General features: G+C 35.1%; 1 protein-coding gene across 2 annotated transcripts in view; it reads left to right on the top strand.

Annotated features, from left to right (window-relative positions):
* Window positions 1-4,274: 4,274 nt before the first annotated feature.
* Window positions 4,275-22,500, top strand: part of LOC113827715 (uncharacterized) — a 24,283-nt gene continuing 6,057 nt past the window's right edge. Inside the window, exons 1-8 of one of the 2 annotated variants that reach the window (XM_027380598.2) lie at window positions 4,275-4,569; window positions 16,186-16,268; window positions 16,471-17,808; window positions 19,127-19,300; window positions 19,441-19,608; window positions 21,428-21,559; window positions 21,787-21,979; window positions 22,117-22,243. In XM_027380598.2, the coding sequence (XP_027236399.2) occupies window positions 4,394-4,569; window positions 16,186-16,268; window positions 16,471-17,808; window positions 19,127-19,300; window positions 19,441-19,608; window positions 21,428-21,559; window positions 21,787-21,979; window positions 22,117-22,243 (2,391 nt within the window). In that variant the 5' untranslated portion in view covers window positions 4,275-4,393. Of the gene's footprint in view, window positions 4,570-11,947; window positions 12,081-16,185; window positions 16,269-16,470; window positions 17,809-19,126; window positions 19,301-19,440; window positions 19,609-21,427; window positions 21,560-21,786; window positions 21,980-22,116; window positions 22,244-22,500 lie in introns of those variants that run through there. The other variant, XM_027380599.2, reaches the window with a different exon arrangement.

Below are 22,500 nucleotides of genomic sequence, written 5' to 3'. Positions count from 1 at the left end.
CAACTTTTCTGATTTGTCTCCAATCAGCATATTCCCATTTCCACAAAGTGCGGCTGTAGTTTTCTTCATGGATATGTGTAAATGCAATTGTTGTGAGGAAAGCAATATGGTCGGATGTGCCCACGAAACCCAGTGGAGAGCAGTTGTCTCTTCAGGAAAGTTAGTCAAAACCGGATCAAGTGATGAACCAGAGCTGTGTGTTGCAAAGTTAATATACTATCAGAGTTAGCTTGAATATGCTGATTGAGATCACCAACTATAATCAGGTTTTCACATTGACTGTATGATAGTATATAATCAAGGTGATTTTCTAGGATCTCTATAGTTAGTGTTCCCTGGGAAGGGGTCTGTAACACCCACAGCAAAATGTACTCTTGCCTTTTCCATCTATTGATTTCCACAGCATAAGTTCCATGTTTTCTTGAACAAGGTAGTCGATAACTTGGATTGGTACTGTCTCTTTGTGCCATAGAGCTATCCTATCTCTTGATGTATTTCGATCCTTCATAGTCCAAGGTGAATAGCCAGGAATCTTGGCATAGATGCCACTTTTTCATCGAGAAAGGTTTCACATACTAAGATTATGTTTGCTTCCTTTAAGACAAACGCCTGTACTAATTGCCAAACATTAGTATGGAAACCTCTGATGTTTGTAGACACCATTTTTATGTCATTAGGAAAGGACCTGCGGCTGTGGTAAAATTTGTTGTACTTGATAGACACCATAGTTGTAGGGTATTAGATGAACATGATTTGGCAGAGTAGGATATGCTGTGTGTTTCAGTATCAAAAAGTGCTGGTTTGCAATATTTGATTGATGTTATTGACCACGTTGTACAGCTGTGTAGCTCTCCTGGGTGGTCTGCTTTACAGCTTGGATCAGTTCCTGCTGTCTTTGGTCAGCTAGACGATGTCTGCAACTTAGTACTGCGTGATATCGACCCTTGTGGTACTCATACACTTTATGTTTAGGACAGTCGTTTCCAGAGTGCCCTTGGCGGTGGCACACAGAGCATCTGGTGGCTGTCACTAAGTTTCCTTTGAGAGAGTTGCTGTGGAATGGTAATCTTTCTTTTAGCTTCTGGTAAGCTTGCTGGTCCCCCTCTTGATTTTCCATACTTACAAGATGACGGCGCAAGGGTTGATGCCTGTGCTCCTACCTTTGCTTGTGCTGACCTTGGTGGGGTTGGCTGTTTTCTAGGTTTTTGCTGGGCTTTTTTTATGCGTGCCCACCATATATAGGTTTCATCACTTTCCTCTAGCTGTTTTTCTCACTCCTTATCTATTTTGCTGGAGCGTGAAGTGCAGGCGATTTAGCGCTGATGCAGCTCCTCGGTACTTGTGTGGCCACCAAATTATCGATGACTTCCAGCACTTCTATTCACACTCCTTTCTGGTAGACCGGTGACTGTGTTTTTGAATGTGTTTAACTGGCTCTTCACTGTTGCCATTTCTCTACGAAGGTTCCTGACCAAGTCTGCAAGGACGTTCTTTGGCAGGTCCTTTAGATGTTCATTATTGGAGGTTTCAGGGATAGGTGGGGCCGTCTCGTCTCCATCGGCAAAAAAAAAAAAAAAAAAAAAAAAAAAAAAAAACATCTATAATCCCCTGAAGTGGTCTCAGCTCAGCTTTCTTCTCACAGTTCTAATCCACTCCATCCTCAAGACAACTGCTATGGTAGTAATTTTGACAATGTCCCATTATGCACTTCCTGTCTATTCTCGGTCGTGCTTTCTTATACACGCTGAGCCAGGGCCCAGGGGCCGGATATTCAAATGCATTACGGCGCCGTATCTCCTTAGCTTATGGCTGAGTGCCCCTACGACCCATACACAGGGCAAGGGACCCGCGATATTGGTACAAGTTAAGGCGCCGTAGACTAAGGCAGGAGGAGAGCAGCCCTAACGGGATACGGCGAACCATAAATGGCATTTTTTCAGCCTTTAAGTAATAGATACAACATTACTATTTGTATTTTACTCAATTATTGTGTTATTAGGTGTATATGAACTAATCGTGGACTACTACTACTAAATAAGCCAACAAGAGTAATATTCCAATACAACTGATTTGCTTTTCCCGATAGGTTAGGTTAGGTGTATCTGTAAACAGCACTGCCTTAGCCTCGGGTGCAATAGTTTTATTTATATATATTTTATTGTTATTGATATTAATGTCAATATTTAGATTATTGTGAACTTACCTAATGGGTGAGTGGACATTAAAAAGTTTTATCATGCCAGGGGCTGGACACAACGTTGTGTTTACAAAATCAGCTGATTAGCATTTACGGCTCGCGGTTGGTCAAGATTCCTTAAGAGCCGCTGACCACTGAAGATCCGACGCCTTATGTGGTTTACGGCGCTGCGGGATTTAAGGCAGAGATGAGGCGCCGGAAAAAAACGTTTGTGTTTACGAAGGTAAGTCCGAGATACTTCAGGACATGTTAAGGCCTCCAGTGCGCCTTAAGTTAAGGCTGTTTTGAGTATCTGATAATGATGTGGCAGACGAAACGTCATCACGGCGGAAATTTCATTCGATATCACGTCAGCTGGGTCTTCTAGCTGGGCATCACAAAGGTAGAGCGACAGTCCCATATTGGGATTTTTAACTTTCAGCCCTACAACACACTCACTGTGAAAAGTCTTAAACTTTTTTTAGGCATGCAATAAACAAGGAAGCGCAGGGAATCTTAAAATCGCCTGATCCTAACAGTAATATAATATTTATCCGGTTATGAGAATGTATGGTGCAATTTTATTATTCATATCCGTTTTCCTTATCTGATGTTTAGAGAACGTCAGAAATGCTGCTACGGAAAAGCGGGCAGCCCGAGTGGCAGGAGAGTCTGCTTATAAGCCCTAACTATTCCCCAATACGAGATCCAAGTGACTTGTGACAGGAAAGTGTGCTTCACCTTGCGCGGTTGGCTCGTGATCATCTAATGATCCTCCATGAGGTTATACCCGCGGGGTTCACTATACCAACTTACGGGCTAAAGGGTATCTGTGGCAAGAAATATACATCACAGGTTCAGAACACACAAGAACACAAGAAACAACAAAAGTGCAGAATTGAAATTGGCACGGTACAATTTACAATAATAAACAAGTAAAAGTAAGAGCGAAGCAATAAGCATTACAATATATGGCACTAATACAAAAAATAAAGATAAAATAAGAATGATTCAATTAAAAACAAAAACATATTAAAATGCATAAGAACAGACTTCAAACACAAATTCAAAATACCAGGCAGTATAGGTAATATAATCGTGAAGTGTAAAAGTTACTAAAACTGCACAAAATATGAGAAAATAGAACAATAAGAGTAGACTGATGTGTCGATCATCCAGACGATGATGACAAATGCTAGCAACCTTTGATAATCGCAATGATGGTTTGGGCAGTTTGCGAGAAGACGAGAGGGACGGCTCCGTGGCGTGTAAACAAAGCCAGGAATCACCAGCAATCATTAGCATTATGTGATTTTTTTAAGCTTTCCTATGCAAAATTCTGTAAATTGTTATTAATGTGTCAGTCTCCCTCTCTAACTCTCATTCATTAACCCTTTTTCTCTCTCCTTTCCTCCCCCCCCCCTTTTTCCTTCTTACTCATTCTCTTCTGTTTCTTCTTTCTTCCTCTCCCTCCTCCTCCCTCTTCTCCTGCCTGCCTGCCTCTCTCTCTCTCTCTCTCTCTCTCTCTCTCTCTCTCTCTCTCTCTCTCTCTCTCTCTCTCTCTCTCTCTCTCTCTCTCTCTCTCTCTCTCTCTCTCTCTCTCTCTCTCTCTCTCTCTCTCGTCTTTACTCTATTCCAATATTTGTTTCTTTTTTCTTTTTCCTCCATCTCTCCTTTTATCCCTCACATTAAGTTTGTCTTTTCATCGATAAAGGAAAAATGACGGCTAAAAATAAGTGCCTCTCTCATTACCACCAATGTTTCCTGATAAGATAATTAATGCCGGCAGGCACGGCATTAGATAAACGTGTTATATACGTGATAACATTTTTAACAAATACGGACCAATGGCCTTGGCTCTCGACTTAGTCAGCAATCTTTATCATGCTTTGCTTCTGTCTATGTCTCGTTTTCATTTCCTCCATATCATTTTTCCATGGCTGTCCATCCTCGGTCCAGCTGATTACAAATTCGTCCTCTGGAACCGATTTTCCTTGTCTCACCTCTACTCTTGGTTGCCTCTCTGTCCGACCCTTACCCTGTGCCTTATTATGGTTCCTCCTCATTCCTTGCTTTAATGCCCATCCTCCCTCCCCTTCCCACACACGCCTGTACAGGTCGAACAGGTCTTGAGCTGGCCGTGGGATTTTCTTACAGTGCTCCCTGCTCTCGCGGGTGAAGCGCAGGGAAGCGCCCGAGGTCTCTGGAGACTTTGCCATGAATTGCGAGAGGACTGCCGTGGCGCGCGGTGTCCGCCACGTGCCGCATGCACGCACGCTGGCCCCGGCGAAGGGAAGGGAGCTGCGTTCTGGGCCGAGAGTGAGGACGCTGCCAGCGGTGATGCCAGGCCGCTTTCCGCCGAGCAGACTAGGCTTCCGGGCGTCGTCAAGATGGTGAGCTTTCCCTCGGTGATTGCCGGTCTTCTGTCTTTATAAGTTGGAGGGGATATGTTTGGTGACGCGACCGTACGTGTGTTTGTACAAGGGTTAATAAGTGTGCTGGTGCATTTGGACTGATACGCGCGTGAGTTATGTGTGTATGTCTATGTGCTTGATACATGTGCACGTACGTATGTGTATATATTTTTCTGAACGTGTATTTGTATGTATGGGTGTGTTTGCCCGTGGTGTGTTAGGTTGCGTGTCCATTCATGCACTAGTCTGTGTATGCACTTGCTGATATTTGTGTGTATATTTATATGTCCATAGATATGTTATATTGTTTGTGTTTGTATGTAACATGGTATATATGCGTATGCATATACACACTGTATGTGTCCAAATATTTTGTATGTGTTCATACAGCTTGTTTCGGTGAGTGTGATTTTATAGATATGTCTGTACAATATGTATATGTATGTATATATATATATATGTATGTATATATATATATATATGTATGTATGTATATGTATATGTATATATATATATATATATATATATATATGTGTGTGTGTGTGTGTGTGTGTGTGTGTGTGTGTGTGTGTGTGTGTGTGTGTGTGTGTGTGTGTGTGTGTGTCTATGTGTGTGTATGCCTGCATATCCGTCTGCTTGTGCATAACTGAATGCTGGTGTGTGTGTGTGGTTACGTGTTTGTATCAGCGTTCACATGAGTGTGGAATATCTCGGGGGGCCAGTGAGTCATTGTCCCAACAGGTGTTCAAGAAATCGCATGATTAGCTTCAAGTGTTCACGATGCGCTCGGCCGAGGGAATGGCCGAACCTTAAGGCCGAGCAAAGGTCTTCCGCAAATCCTTTCGATGGATCCTGGGGAACGGAGGAACGAGGCCTGTGGGGGAGAAAATAAAACGAATGTAGGAAATGTCCTCCGTGGAGATGCAGCGGATATCGATCAGTGACAATCCAAGGGAAATGAAACTGCATTGCCTTGTGCATAGTTAGACAGGTCGGTTGTTTTATGGATATGGATATATATATATATATATATATATATATATATATATATATATATATCATACACATCTAGATATATAGATACGAATAGATGGATGGATATAGATCTATACTTATAAGGGCATTTATATACACATACACGTGTACGCACACACGCGTACACGCACACGTACACACACATGTACACACACACACACATGTACACACACACACACATGTACACACACACACACATGTACACACACACACAGACACACATATATATATACATAATTATTTATTTATTCATGCATGTGTCTGCGTGCACGTAGATGGCAAAACATGTTTTCATATGTAGTTATGTTTTTGAAAACAAACAGAAGGCCAGACGACAAGAGATACAAATGTTAATCATTCCATGCTTTGTGCATAACAATTCTGGCATTGGCAACCGCGCGCTGCCGTGCGGCCGTGATCCCACTACAACTCATGTGCACACAGCAAAGCTTTGCACCGGAAGCAACTAGAAATGAGTGCTGACACTTTCAAGGCACACTCACGCCTCCTCGGTCTGTGCACTAGGACTTCCTTCTTCAAAATACGCATCTTTTCTCGCTGTGTTCCCCTGACCCCAACTGACAGTGACATTGGAAATCCATATTTTCCTTATCAACACAGCTGACTCAACACGCACTTGCACGAAAGCCGCTGCAATACACGAGAAATTGACTGCCGTTATTTGTTTAACTTTAATATACTGTGCTCTTGTATATACATTTTCACTATACATACATACACGTGCGTGTTAGGTGTGTGTATGTAGACAGATAAATTGAGGGAATGATATAGGCAGATGGACAGACGGATTTAAATATGGACAGGCAGGCAGGCAGGCAAACAGGCAGACGCACAGACGCACACGCACGCACGCACGCACGCACGCACGCACGCACGCACGCACGCACGCACACACACACACACACACACACACACACACACACACACACACACACACACACACACACACACACACACATATACACACACACACATATACACACACACACACACACGCACACACACACACACACACACACACACACACACACACACACACACACACACACACACACACACACACACACACACACACACACACACACACACACACACACACACATAGAAAGAATGACAGGCAGGCAGGCAGGCATACACACATACATACACACATATGCGCGCACACGGAGGCATAACCACGTACACAGACACGCAACGGCGTAATCGGTCCCTGCACAACAAGGACGACCTGTGTCTCCTCAGTACCACTTCCGCGTTGGCAGAAGTATGCAGAGTAGCGAGAGGGAAATACCTGACGAGACAAGGAATGATATTGATCACATGACACCTGTTTTAGGAGGTGAAGAGGTAGTGCAATAGGCCAGGGAATTGCCGCTCATGCAGAGCCATGGTTGAATGAGATTCGCAGTCCCAGAAACACCAATGTATTTTCCTTGATTGGTTAAGCACGACAAAAACCGTTGTCGTTCCAAATACTGTATCTCGTACGTTTTATTCTTGGGATTAGTAAGCTTACGTAAAAGCCCGTCTCTGAATATTGCAGTACCTTATTTTTACGGGTTTTCTTGGAACGTTCTACGCCTTTCCTCACTCCTCCCTCCCTTTCCCTCTCCCTTTTATCCTTCTCCCCCTTCCCCTCTCGCTTTTCTTCTTCTCCCCCTTCCACTCCCCTTTCCATTCCCCCTCCCCCTCCCCTCTCCCTTTTATCCTTCTCCCCCTTCCACTCCCCTTTTCCTTTCCCCTCCCCTCTCCCTTTCCTTTTTCCTTTTCTCTCCTTCTTCCCCTTCCACTCCCCTTTCCCTTCTCCCTCCCCCTCCCCTCTTCCGTCTCCCCTTCTCCCCCTTCCACTTCCCTTTTCCTTAGCCCTCCCCTCTCTCTTTCCCCTCCTTCCACTCCCCTTTCCCTTATCCCTCCCCCTCCCCTCTTTTCTCTTCTTCTTCTTCCTCCACTCACCTTCCCCGTCTCCCTCCCCCTCGCCTCTCCCTTCTCTCCTCCCCCTTCCACTCCCCTTTTCCTTCCCCCTCCCCTCTCCCTTTCCCTCTTCCTTTCCCCTCCTTCTTCTCCTTCCAGTCCCCTTTCCCTTCTCCTTCCCCCTCCCCTCTTTTCTCTTCTTCTTCTCCTTCCACTCACCTTCCCCGTCTCCCTCCCCCTCCCCTCTCCCTTCTCCCCCTTCCACTCCCCTTTTCCTTCCCCCTCCCCTCTTCCTTTTCTCTCCTTCTTCTCCTTCCACTCCCCTTTCCCTTCTCCCTCCCCCTCCCCACTCCCTTCTCTCCTTCTCCCCCTTCCCCTCCAGCCCCCCTCCCTCTCCCCTTTCTCCCTGACATGGCATACTTGGAATATTTGGTAATGCTGACATTAGTGATGATCAAATGACAATGATAGCAGTATCAAAGAGACTAATGGTAACAGTAATGATGATAATAAGGATAATGATAATACTAATGATAATGATGAAAATGGTAATGATAGTAGCGTTGAATAATAGTGATGATAATGATGATAATTAGGAAGATAATGATAATAATGACGATAATAGTAATTATGATAATAATTAGGATGACAGTAATAGTAATAATAATGGGGATAATGATAATAATGATAATGGTAGTGATAGTGATAATGATTATAAAAATGTATGATAATGTTATAATAATTGTAATGATAATAATGATGACAACAATAATAGTAGTAGTAGTAGTAACGATGGAAATATGAATAGTAATAATGATATTGATAATCACAATCATAAAGATAATAATGATAATAATCATTATAACAATAACAAAGTATTATAATAAAAGTGATGAGAATGACAATGAAAATGATAAAGATTATAAAAATGATAGTACAAATATCAATAATAACAACAATGATAATGAAATGATAATGATAATAATATTAATTATAATGATAAAGATCCAACAACTACTTCCACTACTAATGATAATAATAATCATAGCAATGATTATGATAATAAAAGACAACAGTGATAATGATAATGCCCATGAAATAATAATAATAATGATAATAATAATAGAATGATGATGACGATACTACCACTACTATTAATAATGATATTGATAATAGTTGCGGTAATAATACTGATAAGAATAATGCTAATCACCATAATATTAACAATGATAAAAAGTATAGTAACAGTAATGATAACGATTATGACCATAGAGGCTGACAACCACCAGCGTGACAACATAGATATTCAATCTAGCATATCCCTATTACATTCCTTGGCGATACGCACGGATGGCTAAAAACAATAACATCGCTTACGATTCGAATTGTAAACAGCATGGTCGGGAGGAAGGTGCGTGATTCTGGTAATAATATTTATCATATTGCCAAGAACTAGCGAAAGGGTTACGAATGGATTTAACGTTAACTGGTATGACTGTGGTAAAAGTATTGTGACGCACATAGAGAATTATAATGGTAAGAGTCATTGATGATGGCAGTGAGATCGCTGTTGTCGTATAAAAAAATGATGAATAACCCTTATGAGTCTCACAAATTGTTTTACTTTGATCTCAATTACCTTCTATCATTATTGACATACCATTGATGCTACCGTCACTATTATTACAAATCTTGTTACTCTTTGTTAACAAAAATCGGGTAAAAATCATCCTTATCACTATTTTCATATCGTATCATACTTACGTTCCTTTAAAACAGCATTAGCATTTTTGTTAACATCATTATCATTGTTATCATCACAATCATTATCATCATCTTTACCATTGATATTGCTCTTTTTATCGCTATCGTAATCCTTATTAGCATGATTATTATTGTTGTTCTTATTATCATTTTCGTATTGTTGATAATGATAATGATAATAGTTATAACAATATAAATAATGATAATGATTATAATTATGATAATGATAGTAATGGTAATAACAATATTAATGACAATGATAATAGTGATAATAAGAATAATGATATTCATAATAACAGTAGTAATAATAACAACAATAATATTGACTATCAATAATATTAACTAATGATATTAATAATAATAATAATAATGATGATGATGATGATGTTGATGATGATAATAATGATAATAACAATGATAATGATAATATCACTATCATTTTGTTATAATAATTATCATTATTATTATTATTATGTTGTTGTTATTCTTGTTATTATTTTGATGATGATTATTATGATTATTATTATTACTATCATTATTATTATCATTATTAGTGTTATTATTATCATTATCATCAATATCATCATCATCATCATCATCATTGTCATTATTATTATTATTATTATTAGCATTGGTATTATTATGATCATTACTATTGCCGTTATTATTAATACTGTTATTATGAACATCATTATTCTTATTATTATCATCATTGCCATTAATATTGTTATTATTATCATTATCATTATATTTGCATAAGTAATGCGAATCACAATTATTATGATGACAACAATATTAATGATATTGATAATGGCAGTAATAATGATAACAATAATAATTGGGATGGTAATAATGATATGAATGATAATGATAATAATAACAATGATAGTAATATTAATGATGATAATAACAATGATAGTGATAATAATGATAATGATAGTAGTTACAATAATAATTATAATAATGATAATGATAGTAGTTACAATAAAAGTAATAATAACGATAACAATAATAATAATGATGATGATAATAATGATAATAATAATAATAATGATGATAATAATAATAATAATAATGATAATAATAATAGTTATAATAATGATAATAATAATTATAGTAATAGTAACAGTAATAATAACACTAATGAAAGTAATGATGCTAATAGTAATAGTAGTGATAATGATAAAAATGATGATAGTGATAATGATGATAATGTTTTTTTATAATAATAGTGATGATAATGTTTTTTGGTGATAATAATGATGATGATAATAATAATAATAAGAATGACAATAAAAATTGTTGTAACTATAGTGATGCTATTAACAATATTGATAATGATAACAATAAAACTGATGATAATAATGATAATAATAATAATAATGAAAGTGATGATATTGATAATGATAATAGTAACAATAACAATAATAGCAATATTAATTATAATACTGATAATAATGTTGCTAATAATACCAATTGTAATGATCATTATAAAAATAATGATAATAATGTTGATAATGATAATGATAATAATAATAATAATTGTAGTAATTATAATTACAATGCAAATAATAGTAATAACAACAAGAACAACAATGATAATGATAATGATAGTTGTAGTAATAATAATGGTGATAATAATAATAATGGTGATAATAATAATGATAGTATTTATAATGATAATAATAATAGTAATGATAGTAATGTTGATCATTAAAATAATAATGATACTAATAATACTAATAGTATTGATAATGATAATAATAATAGTAATAATAATAATAATAATAATAATAATAATAATAATAATATTATTATTATTATTATTATTATTATAATAGTAATGATAATAATAATAATGATAGTTGTAGTAGTAATAATAGTGATAATATAATAATGTTGATAATGATAATAATGGTAATGGCATTATGATAATAATAGTAACAAAAATAATGATAATAATGATAATAATTATGATTATGATAATGATGAGGATTAAAATGATATTGGTAATATTAATGATAATAATTGTCATTATCTATCAGTACGGTTACACTTTTTTGTACTTCATTTTTGCCGTGGTGGTCTTTTATTATCATAATATTTTTAATGTTAATACTAAATATAATGCTGGTTAAATAGAACATCCATTGACATGTCTCTTTGTAGTGAATCTATCGATTTCTTTCTTTCAATTTCGCTCTAACAAACTATTTTACAGTAAGTGTCCTTGCAATTCTAAAAGTAGGTCGAGCGACATTGAGTATCATAAATATGAGGGTGAAATTTGAGATAGTCTCTGTTGCCGTGTTTCATGTAGTAATTGCGAGAGTATTGAGTCTATCTTTATGAGCCATGGAGGTATTTTCTTATTTATTGGTTGTCATTAATTGTGCAACGTCTTCTAATTGCAAAACAAAAACAGGACACATTATTGGAACCAACCCAATTGTCTCGTAATCGCTTGTATAACAAAACTCTTTCTAAAATAAATATTTGAATAAATTCTGTATAAAAGATAAATATGTTTGACATTGTAATTTTACAAGATATACAGATATATAATATAAAAGCTGTTAATATTTTACTTTTTGAAAATATTAAAAGTAATCCCACACTTGAGAATCATAACATGGCTGACAGACGCGGATCAGCTGATGCAGAACCTGAGTCGCGTCCCGATCCTCAATTTTGGCAGCAATAATGACGTAATTTCATCCCAAAGGTCACTCCAAGCCTAGCCTGACTTAAGAGTGAAGGTATGTGCTGCGTGAAGTATTCGAAGAAGATTAAAAAGCTAGTGAAAAGGGAGATATCGAAGTGTTATTAGTGATGGATGGGCGAGAGAGGAGAGAGCATCGGGGTTTTAAGATTTTTTTCGGTCATTTAGATGACGGGGAATTCGAAATTTTGGTTTTAAGCCAGGGGAGCTGGGGAACGAGGGAGAGGGGAAGCCAGGACAGGCAATGTCAGTGGCCAGAAATGTCTTTTTAGCCTTAAGAACTGGCTTAAGTGATCCATGGTAAGTTTTGCAGTACATAGCTGTTCGTTTGGATTTTTGGAAAAGCTTTGTCGTTTTCTAATCTATGAGTCACTTGCTAGCAGATCTCACTCCCTTTTTCATCTTTGCTTAATTTCTCACTCTCCCTCACTCTTTCCTTCTTCCCATTTCTCATTCTCACCCTTGTATGATCCTTATTCCACTGATGTATCCCTTCTGCTCTTTCTCCATTTTATCTGCACTCCATTTCATGTGATGCAAAAATCTCCGTATTGTTATATTAAAGCTTGTTCTTTGTATTCCTTTTTATCTTATGTCATAACATCATTGTTACTGCCGTTAGAAATGTAGTCCTTATTGTTAGCATCATCACCACCTTCACCATTATCGTCATCACCACCACCATCACTATCATCATCTTCAGCTTTACCACCACCATCGTCATCATCACCACCACCATAACCATCTTTGGCCTCACCTCCATCATAGCCATCATACCCGGTATTATTACTATTACCTTTGCTATGAATAGGATCATGATTATTCCCCGTTGTAATGTTGTAAATAGTAGCATTGTCCAAGTTTCATTTAAACATATAATATTGAACAAACGGGGCATGGAAAAAGTAGAGAGATGAAAATATGAAAATGTATCCAGTTTTTACCTCAATTTAAATGGGTTGTTGGCCTTTGCTGGAGTGTCAAAATGCACACACCTGTTATTTGCAGTTCCTTCTCTAGTACTATGTGTACAATATTTCAAACTTTTGTCCAAGGACTATTATTGTTATTATTATTATTATTATTGTTGTTGTTGTTGTTGTTGTTGTTCATTGTTGTTTTGTTATTGTTGTTGTTGTTGTTCATTGTTGTTTTGTTATTATTGTTGCTGTAGTAACTACTACTACTACTACTACTACTACTACTACTACTACTACTACTACTACTACTACTACTACTACTACTACTACTACTACTACTACTACTACTACTACTACTATTATTACCACTACTATTATTGTTATTGTTAGTTACGGTTGTTATTATGATTATTATTAATGTTAGTTATTATTGTTATTGTTATTATTATTATTATTATTATTATTATTATTATTATTATTATTATTATTAATAGTAGTAGTAGTAGTAGTAGTAGTAGTAGTAGTAGTAGTACTGCTACTACAAATATATATATATATATGTTTGATAAGTATTAGTTGTAGTAGTGTTATTATACGCAATGTTAGTTATTGTTGTTATTATTATTGTTATTGTTAGTTATTGTTGTTATTATTATTATTATTGTTAGTTATTGTTTATTATTATTGTTGTTGTTTTTGTTATCATCAACTATATTATTTTAAATATCACTCTAATTATTATTATCATTCTTTTTCTTATCATCAGCATCATCATCATTGTCATAACTATTGGTATTATTAATAGTAGTATTAGTATTTCCATTATTGTTATTATTATCATTATCATTATCAATCATCATCATCATTATACCACTACTGTTACTATTACTGTTATTATTATTATTATTATTATTATTATTATTATTATTATTATTATTATTATCATTATTTTTTTGTCATCATCATTATTATTCTTTTGATTATTGTTATTATAATTATTATTTTGATTATTGTTATTATTATTATTATTATTGTTATTGTTGTTAATATTATTGTTGTTATTATTATAATAGTGATGATAATAATAATAATAATAATAATAATAATAATTATTATTATTATTATTACTTGCTCTATTACTAGTGCAAGTATTACTGCTACTATTACTACTTGTACTTCAATTTCTACTTATACCACTACCACCACCACCACTATCACTCCTACTACTACTTTTAATATTACTTCTACTACTAATGTTAATAAGAATAATGATAGCACTAATAGGGATGATAATAATGATTGTACTTATAGCTATTACTATAATAGTGATAATAGTAATAGTAATTATACTGATATTAATAATGATGATAGTATGAATAATGATAATAATAGTAATGATAATAATAATAATTATTATTGTTATTACTATAGTGATAATAGTAATAATGATTGTTATTAATACTATTATTATTATCATCATCATCATCATTAATATTATTATTATTATTATTATTATTATTATTATTATTATTGTTATTATTATTATTATTATTATTATCATTATTGTTATCATTATATTTAAAATGATAATGATAATAATGATGATGATAATAATAATAGTATTAATGATGATAAGGATATTGATATTAATTATTATTGTTATTATTATTATTATTATTATTATTAGAATTGTTATTATTGTTGTTGTTGGCATTGTCATTGTTATTGATATTGTCACTATTATTATTGTTATTATTATTGTTATTATTATTATTATTATTATTATTATTATTATTATTATTATTATTGTTATTATTATTTTTTTTATTATTATTATTATTTATTGTTATTTTTCTTATTGCTATTTTTTTCTTTTTTTTATTGTTATTAGTAGGATTTTTATGTTATTGTCATTGTTATTACTTTATCATTATTATTATTAGTAGTATTAGTAGTAGTAGTAGTAGTATTGATATTATTGCTGTTATTATTATTACTATTCTTATTCCTATTCTTTTTATCATTATTATTTATTGTTTTTATTATTTTCATTTTTAATATTTTTAAAAACTTATTGTTATTGTTGTTGTTGTTGTTATTATTATTGTTGTTATTATTATTATTATTATTATTATTATTATTATTATTATTAATATTATTATTATTATTATTATTATTAATTATTATTATTATTACTATTATTATTACTATTATTGTTATCGTTATTTTTATTATTATTATTTTTTTTTATCATTGTTGTTGTTATTAATGTTATTATTATTATTATTATTATTATTATTATTATTATTAGCATTAGTAGTAGTAGTAATATTGTTATCAGTATTATTATCATCATCATAATTATTATTTTTATCATCGTTATTATAATAGTCACTATTGTTGTTACTACTACTACTACTGTTGTTACTTTTATTATGACCATCATTATTGTTAAAACATGATTTTATTATCATTATCTTTATCACTTGTATCATTTGTTACTGCAGACTCCATCAGGGTTTCTTAAGCCTTAAGAATTCAAGAGCTCAGTCTCTAATTTGTCTTTAATTGCCTGGGAGTGCTTGCTAATCTCTCGATCTGCAACCGAGCCCACTGTCAGTTATGAAGATTGGATGATGAGGGAGAGGGGGGGAGGTGTGAGCCTTGCATACTAAGCATGAAGCATTAGAGTCTGGCTCCTCTGCTGAAGATACTTGATATTGCTAGTTATTGTCAGTGATGACATGGGAAGCTTAGAAATGTGCTTTTTTTTTTTTTTTTTCTCCCCTTCTTTCTTTCTTTCTCTAGTGATAGACATTACCCATTGTTGGTACTTTGGAGGTAAGTAGGAAATGGTGCAAATATAACTCTTTTTAGTCATTGTTTTAATTTATTTATTATTTAGTTTTTATTGCTTTACTTTTTTACTTTTAACATTTTTATCATCATTATTATATATTTTTGATTGGTGTATTTACATATAATACTATAGTAGGTTTTTACTTCAAATTTGTTTTATTTTAGTATTGTATTGTAATATTTTCAGTACTATACATACAGTAAAATATATGAACATAATTGTTTACTGGACCAGGTTTTAAAACTTTGCACAAGCAGTAGATTAGACTGAGGCTATTATATTTTGTACCAGAAGGAGATGGTGTATGAACTTTTGCTTTTAGGCTTTTTCATTATCATGGAAATGAGCTTTTGCTATTTCAGGTGCGGGATGGAGGCAGAAAAAGTGACAGAGTTCATCTCCTATACACAGGCTGACCCAGTCCTCGCTCGACAAATTTTGCAGAGTAAGAATTTAGGGCATCTGTGTTGTTTTGTTTATGTTTATTAGCATTTTTTTTACACACTAGTGATAAAACTTGTATATTTAATATATATATATATATATATATATATATATATATATATATATATATATATATGTATATATAAGGTATAGGTGTTTGAAGATGTTTAAATTCAAATACTAACTAAGATATCTACCGGTAGGCGAGAACTGGGATGTAAAGGCCGCTGTGCAGCTCTTTTCGGTGCTAAGAGGGGCCAGTCCCTTTCATCACTCAGGGTCGGTGCGAACATCTGCTCCCCCCAACTTCAACCCTTCAGTTAAGCCTCCTGTAGCTCCAAAACCAGTCCTAATTGACCACAAGCCAAATGTAGATTTGAGATATGCAGGCGATGTACGATCAGCAGCACCAAGATTGGCTCCCTTGCCACCTGCAAGAACAAGGAAAGTTGCTGTCTTGCCGAAGCTCCCACACGATGGATCAGCAGCATTGTCATCACCTCACCTCCTTCCTCCAGTGGGACAGGACAACCCCTCTAGTGGAAGCATGCTGATAGACACTTATAATCAGCAGGGGGTGACACCGCCGCCAAGAACTGGTAGCTTGCCACCTCTCCAGAAAGGTCTTGGTGGGTATAATCAGTGTGCAAACATCTCTCAAGGGACAGATGTTTGTTCATCCTCATGTGCAACCTCACTGACACCTTCTCCTGTGCCTAGTATAAACAAAGGTTCATCAAAGCCTCATAGCGGAAGTGCTAAAAATGCCCTTCTAATAGAAAAAGTTCGTGGCACTTCTATTGGCTTTTCTGAGAGCCAGAAGAATATAGTACATGATGGTGCCACAAGGGCTTCCGTTATGCCTAACAACACTCCAACTTCTCAAATAACTGTTAATAGTAGCTGTATTATAAGTGTTAATAATCCTAATAACAATACCAATAAAAACAATAATATCTACTTAGATGACTACACACCACCTTCTGGGAATATCTCAGGGAATGTCCCCATCTCAAGCCAGACAACGAACAGTGTTTACAATACCTTATCATCATGTTCATCGTCCCTTTCCTCAACTATGCAGGCTGCTTCCAAAGACTCGTTATCATACTCATCAACAGCTGTGCCTTCTGCTACTGGTCCGTCGTGTGTTATTATTTCTGCACCCATTAATAGTGTGGAAACTAATACTAAATCCCATAAATTGACACAGAAAGCATTATCAAGGGAGTATTTGTATCCTCCTGGGAGCAAGGGCATTAGCGACCGAGATACAAATTGTAAATGTGATTGCAAAGAATCTCACTCAGTAGATAATAACTTAGGAAAAAGCCCTGTCTCAGAACGTGAAAGTAAGAGGCTACAGAAAATAGAAAAAAAGCAAGCATTAGAAGATGAAGTGGATAAAGCCTTGCATCCTGATATCGCTCAGCTAGCAACTTCAGCCTTGGGAATAGGCTCATCTTTATCAGCTCCTTGCTCTCCTGCAAAGCCTCTTTTGCGCAAAACTGAGGCAGTTGACTTGGAGGAGTATGACTATTGTGAGTATTCTGCAGTAACAGTACCTGAAGTACTGAAGATATTTTTGATAATGTACTAAGTACTTTTACTAATACTGAACTACTAATATGATATTTATAATCCATTCCAGCACTGAACCATATAAATTGTTCATTGAACACATAAGCTTAACTGTAAAGAACTGAATCAAGAAGAAAATTACCTTTATTTAGATTGTTTTGTATGGATATTTTATAATGCATGAATAAGATTAACAAACTGCATATGAGTAATTGCAATTAAAATGATTCAGAAGTTGCATTAGCTGTAAAATGTTGATTTTAGTCTAATTAAAGAGAATCATGGTTAGGTGCAAGATTATGGGAGTAACTTTACATAGGACTAGTTAGAAAAATATTTACAAATGTGACTAGACTTTTATGATAGAGCTTTTTAATGAGTAATTTGGCTTTGATGATACTGATTCATTTGAAATATTAGATTAGACAAGGCATATCTATTTAGCTGCAAAGATGATGGGCACATCCAGATGACCTGCAATTGGCAAGGAACAGAAACTGCCTTCAGTTTTCTCTTTCCATACTAGAAATTACATTTATCATTATTGGCACCTACTTCTTTTTAGAAGGGGGTACATATTTCAATCTTATTGACATATTTTGGTTTGGGTAACTGTCACTGTAAACAGACAGTAAGTATGTCTATCTCTGTTTTGGTCAGGTGAAATTTAGATTGTTACTTTGTCACTAGTTTTTTCTGGTAGCATAGATATGATTGTAAAGTTATGTAAGAATATTTGTAGGGCCTCTGTAGATTTAACATGGAGCTATTGTTATTTGTATTTAAGATAAGCAGGAGAATGGGTATGTCATTGTATTTCAGATATTTTGAATTCTTATTTCAAAATATTGTTAAGGCATTTGACTCAGGAATTATTAGGGACTTTGATATAATGCAGGGTCATTGGCGTGTATTGATGGTTTCCCTATATGCACCTAGCCTGTTTGGTATTTAAAGCACAGCATTAGGCACCTAATACCTATAGTTATGTACACAAGTTTAATAGTGACACCAAATGAATAATGTCTCCACTATTGGAGCAAGACGAGCCCCTTCCAGTGTGCTGATCGAGCTGGATATGTCAGTTTGCAGTGCTATCTCAGATTCAGTCCACTACAGCATTCAAGGAGTTAAAAGAATAGAAGATAATCATTGATTTTAGTGGAGAGCAGTCAGTTAAACCAATTTGTAGAAAAGGGATTCTAGAAACAGGAATAAGGAAGGAGAAAGATAGAAATACATTAGTGACAAGATATTAAGTGCTGCTCCATTTTACAGATAAGAAGCTGAGTCGTGGAATATCTAAGGCAACAGACAATGTTAACATTGTATCAAAGGCTCGATCTGAATTTGCCCAGGAGATCTGGGAGGCCATCGACTCAAGCCGAACTCCATTCTTTATTGAAACTCCAATCTTTACGTTCACATTACCTGATCTTAGTATATATTCAGGTAAGTATACAAAAACACTAAACAGTGTTATATATTGAAAGTTACTGTCGTGATTTATGATATAGATGATATATTCTGATGGCATCTGATTTGCTACATTTATTTTGTTACCTGCTAAATAATCTTTTTGAAAATTACAGATGAATTTCGAATGTTTTTGGAACGTGACTTGATAGAGACATCTACATTAGTGTCATTAGAAGGTGCTGGACGTCTTAACTGGTGGGCAATGGTGGGAGCAGCTCAAAGACTCTGGCCTTTAGCAACCACAGGAGATGGTAACTGTTTGCTGCATGCAGCTTCACTAGGTAACTATCACCATAATATTTTACTATTTTTGTTTTGCATATAGTATTCTTTATCTAATTTGGACTCACTCTGAGTGGTTTAGCCATCTGTTTATCTCTTAATGTGATGTTTACCTTACCACAAGGGGAGTGCTAGTGTGCAGTTGTATTTTAGATAGGGAATATAATTAAGTCATGGTTATTAAGCCATTCCCAATTACAAGTACATATCCTGGTGGCTAGGATGATTTCTAGAAAGCCTGGCCATGAGCCAATCAACTGCCCATACTTAGAGTGGCACATACTAGTGCACAACTGCCTCGCCAAACTCTATTGGAAATTTTACCTGTCATGAATGGGGGAAAAAAAAAATATTGATAATCTGGTTTGATGGAGCATTTGATAGATGATTGCTGTCAATATGTTTAGGAAGTGATGATGAATAGCAAGGTTATATATATATGGTATAAGAAGATGACAGAATAAAAAAGTCTGGAACCAATAAAATTGGATCAGTCATCAGATTTCTGTGTAAGTGTATAAGTTAAATATTTTCACATAGCACAGAAATGAAACTGCTGTTGCTACATGCATCTACTGCCCACTGTGGTAGTTTGAAGATGACTTCAAGCCATTAGTCACAAAGGAGTCATTAACTAGGCCTACCAACATCAGAAACTAAATGTAGTACTAATCATGTCAAAATTGTTTGCTGTCTGAATTGCTGTAAAGTTTTACTTGTATAAGGATCAACAATTTAAAACGGGTTAAATGCCAAGGAAAATACCTTTGGTGGATTATTAACCCCATACTGCTAGGTGGCATTTATGTATATGCCATTATAGTATTATAAACAATACTATTAGTAATGGAAATAAAGAAGATCATTTTAGAGAATTCAAGGTATAAGATAAACAAGTGAGATAAAGGTCTAGTGATTAACTCCTCAGCAACAAAGCCATCCATATTGAAATACAAATTAAGATGTTAAAATCACAGTGAACAGGGCATTTGTAGATGCATTGTGGCATTAGTGGGTTGATTTGTATCTCAGTTAAATGAGCCTGATTTTTCAGGCTTCACCAAAGCAAAGAGCTCAATTTTACTTATCAATGTGTTTTTCAGTGTCATGTTTGTGCTTCAATAGAGCACAAAATTTGAAAAGTTATTACAGTTAATGCTCACATGTATCTGAAAATGGGAGAGAATTACTCTAAACATGTAAATGATACATATAAAGCAACAGAATTATATTGTATTATATAAACTAATAAAACATTTCTTTAGACATATTTGTAATTATGTAGGCCTGCATGTATTAATAGTAAAAAGGGGCGATGTGGGATAGGAAATTATTAGGGATTTGGCTAGATATAATGTTCCATATGTACCAGAATTACTAATGCCCATTCATGACTTTCCATTTACTAAAAGGAAGAAGTGGGATAACACAACAGTATGTGACTGAGATAGAGGAGTGCCTACAAGGGGAGGAGTGGTAGGGGATGATATCATGGTAGTATCTGAAGGAAACTTGCCAAACAGTACCAGATATATTAGAGGACGCTATATGTATCTCATTGATAATGAAAAAGTCTGGCCCTCCAGAGTTGTGGTAAATAGTAATTTACATACTTGGTGTGAAAAGCCACAGCTGTTGTAAATAGTAATGCACATACATTGTGCAGAAAGCCACAACTTTGGGAAATAGAACTTCAGGGATTGAGTTAGATTTTATGAATGTTATCTCTTCATTCAAATAGTTAAAAATGCTATTACTGCTAGTATTATATGATTAACAAGTTCTTGTGTAAATTTGAAATGACTCATTGTTTTTCAGGAATGTGGGGTTTTCATGACCGCTTGTTGACACTGCGCAAGGCTTTGCATGAATTTTTGACTCGCAGTCATTTTTGCCGTCCATTGTGGAGACGCTGGAGATGGCAAGTCACACAGCAGAATAGAGAAACTGGTATGGACTATTCAGTGCTTGGAAACTTGAAATTCAGTTTCCATAAGCTCTGTGTTGAAAGGCTCTCATTAATGTTGGTGCGCATGTACTTTTCATTAATTACTCGTTATCCCAGATTAGTTCTCAGACCACAGTTTTATAATATTTCATGTCTTATATTGTTGTTGTATCATTCTGTTCTGTGTTTCACTTGCTTATCGTTACTTATCCTCCTCTTTTGTTAACAGGTCTGGTATATAGCAAAGAGGAATGGGAAACAGAGTGGGCCAATGTGCTGCGCTTGGCCTCCAGTGCACCGCGAGGAGGCCAGGAATCAGGACAGGAGGAGGGAAATGAGGGTGTCCAGAGTAAAGAGAAAGTCCATACCAAAAGCGACACTAATTCAGATATCTCGGCTGCTAGCAAGAGACTTAGCAATGGGTAAAGTGACTGATGGATTTATGTGACTTGAAATGAACTTGTTGACAAAGATATTTCTATAGAATTTAGGGTGAATGTAACTATAATGTGACTTTGTGATGTTTACTCATGTATTAATTATTGTTAATTTTATTCAGGTTTCTTACTAGTCAGGATGATGACTGCACTGGGAGAGTCTATGAGAGCTTAGAAGAGATTCATGTGTTGGCTTTGGCTCATGTATTACGCCGTCCCATTATTGTTGTGGCTGACTTAACTCTCAAGGTGGGAGACTGCAGGGTGTATTCTCTTCATATATGGGATATTTGTTTGCTTTCTTTTTTTTTATTTTTATTTTTTTTGTCTGCTTTGGGGCTTACAATCTCAGGTTGGTGCCTATTCTCTAAACTGGTGTATAATCACCTCAATCTTTTCCTTCATTTTTCCAAATGGTTTAAAGGTTTTCATTGAGTGTTACTCTTATAAAATGAGGATCAAGTGGTTGAAGTCATAATTTATGCTGTTGCCAAAGCTTGCAGAAA

Source organism: Penaeus vannamei, chromosome 7 (assembly GCF_042767895.1).
Source record: "Penaeus vannamei isolate JL-2024 chromosome 7, ASM4276789v1, whole genome shotgun sequence".
Taxonomy (NCBI): Eukaryota; Metazoa; Arthropoda; class Malacostraca; order Decapoda; family Penaeidae; genus Penaeus; species Penaeus vannamei.
Note: the sequence above shows the minus strand (reverse complement) of the source record. Positions and strands in the feature narration are given on the sequence as shown.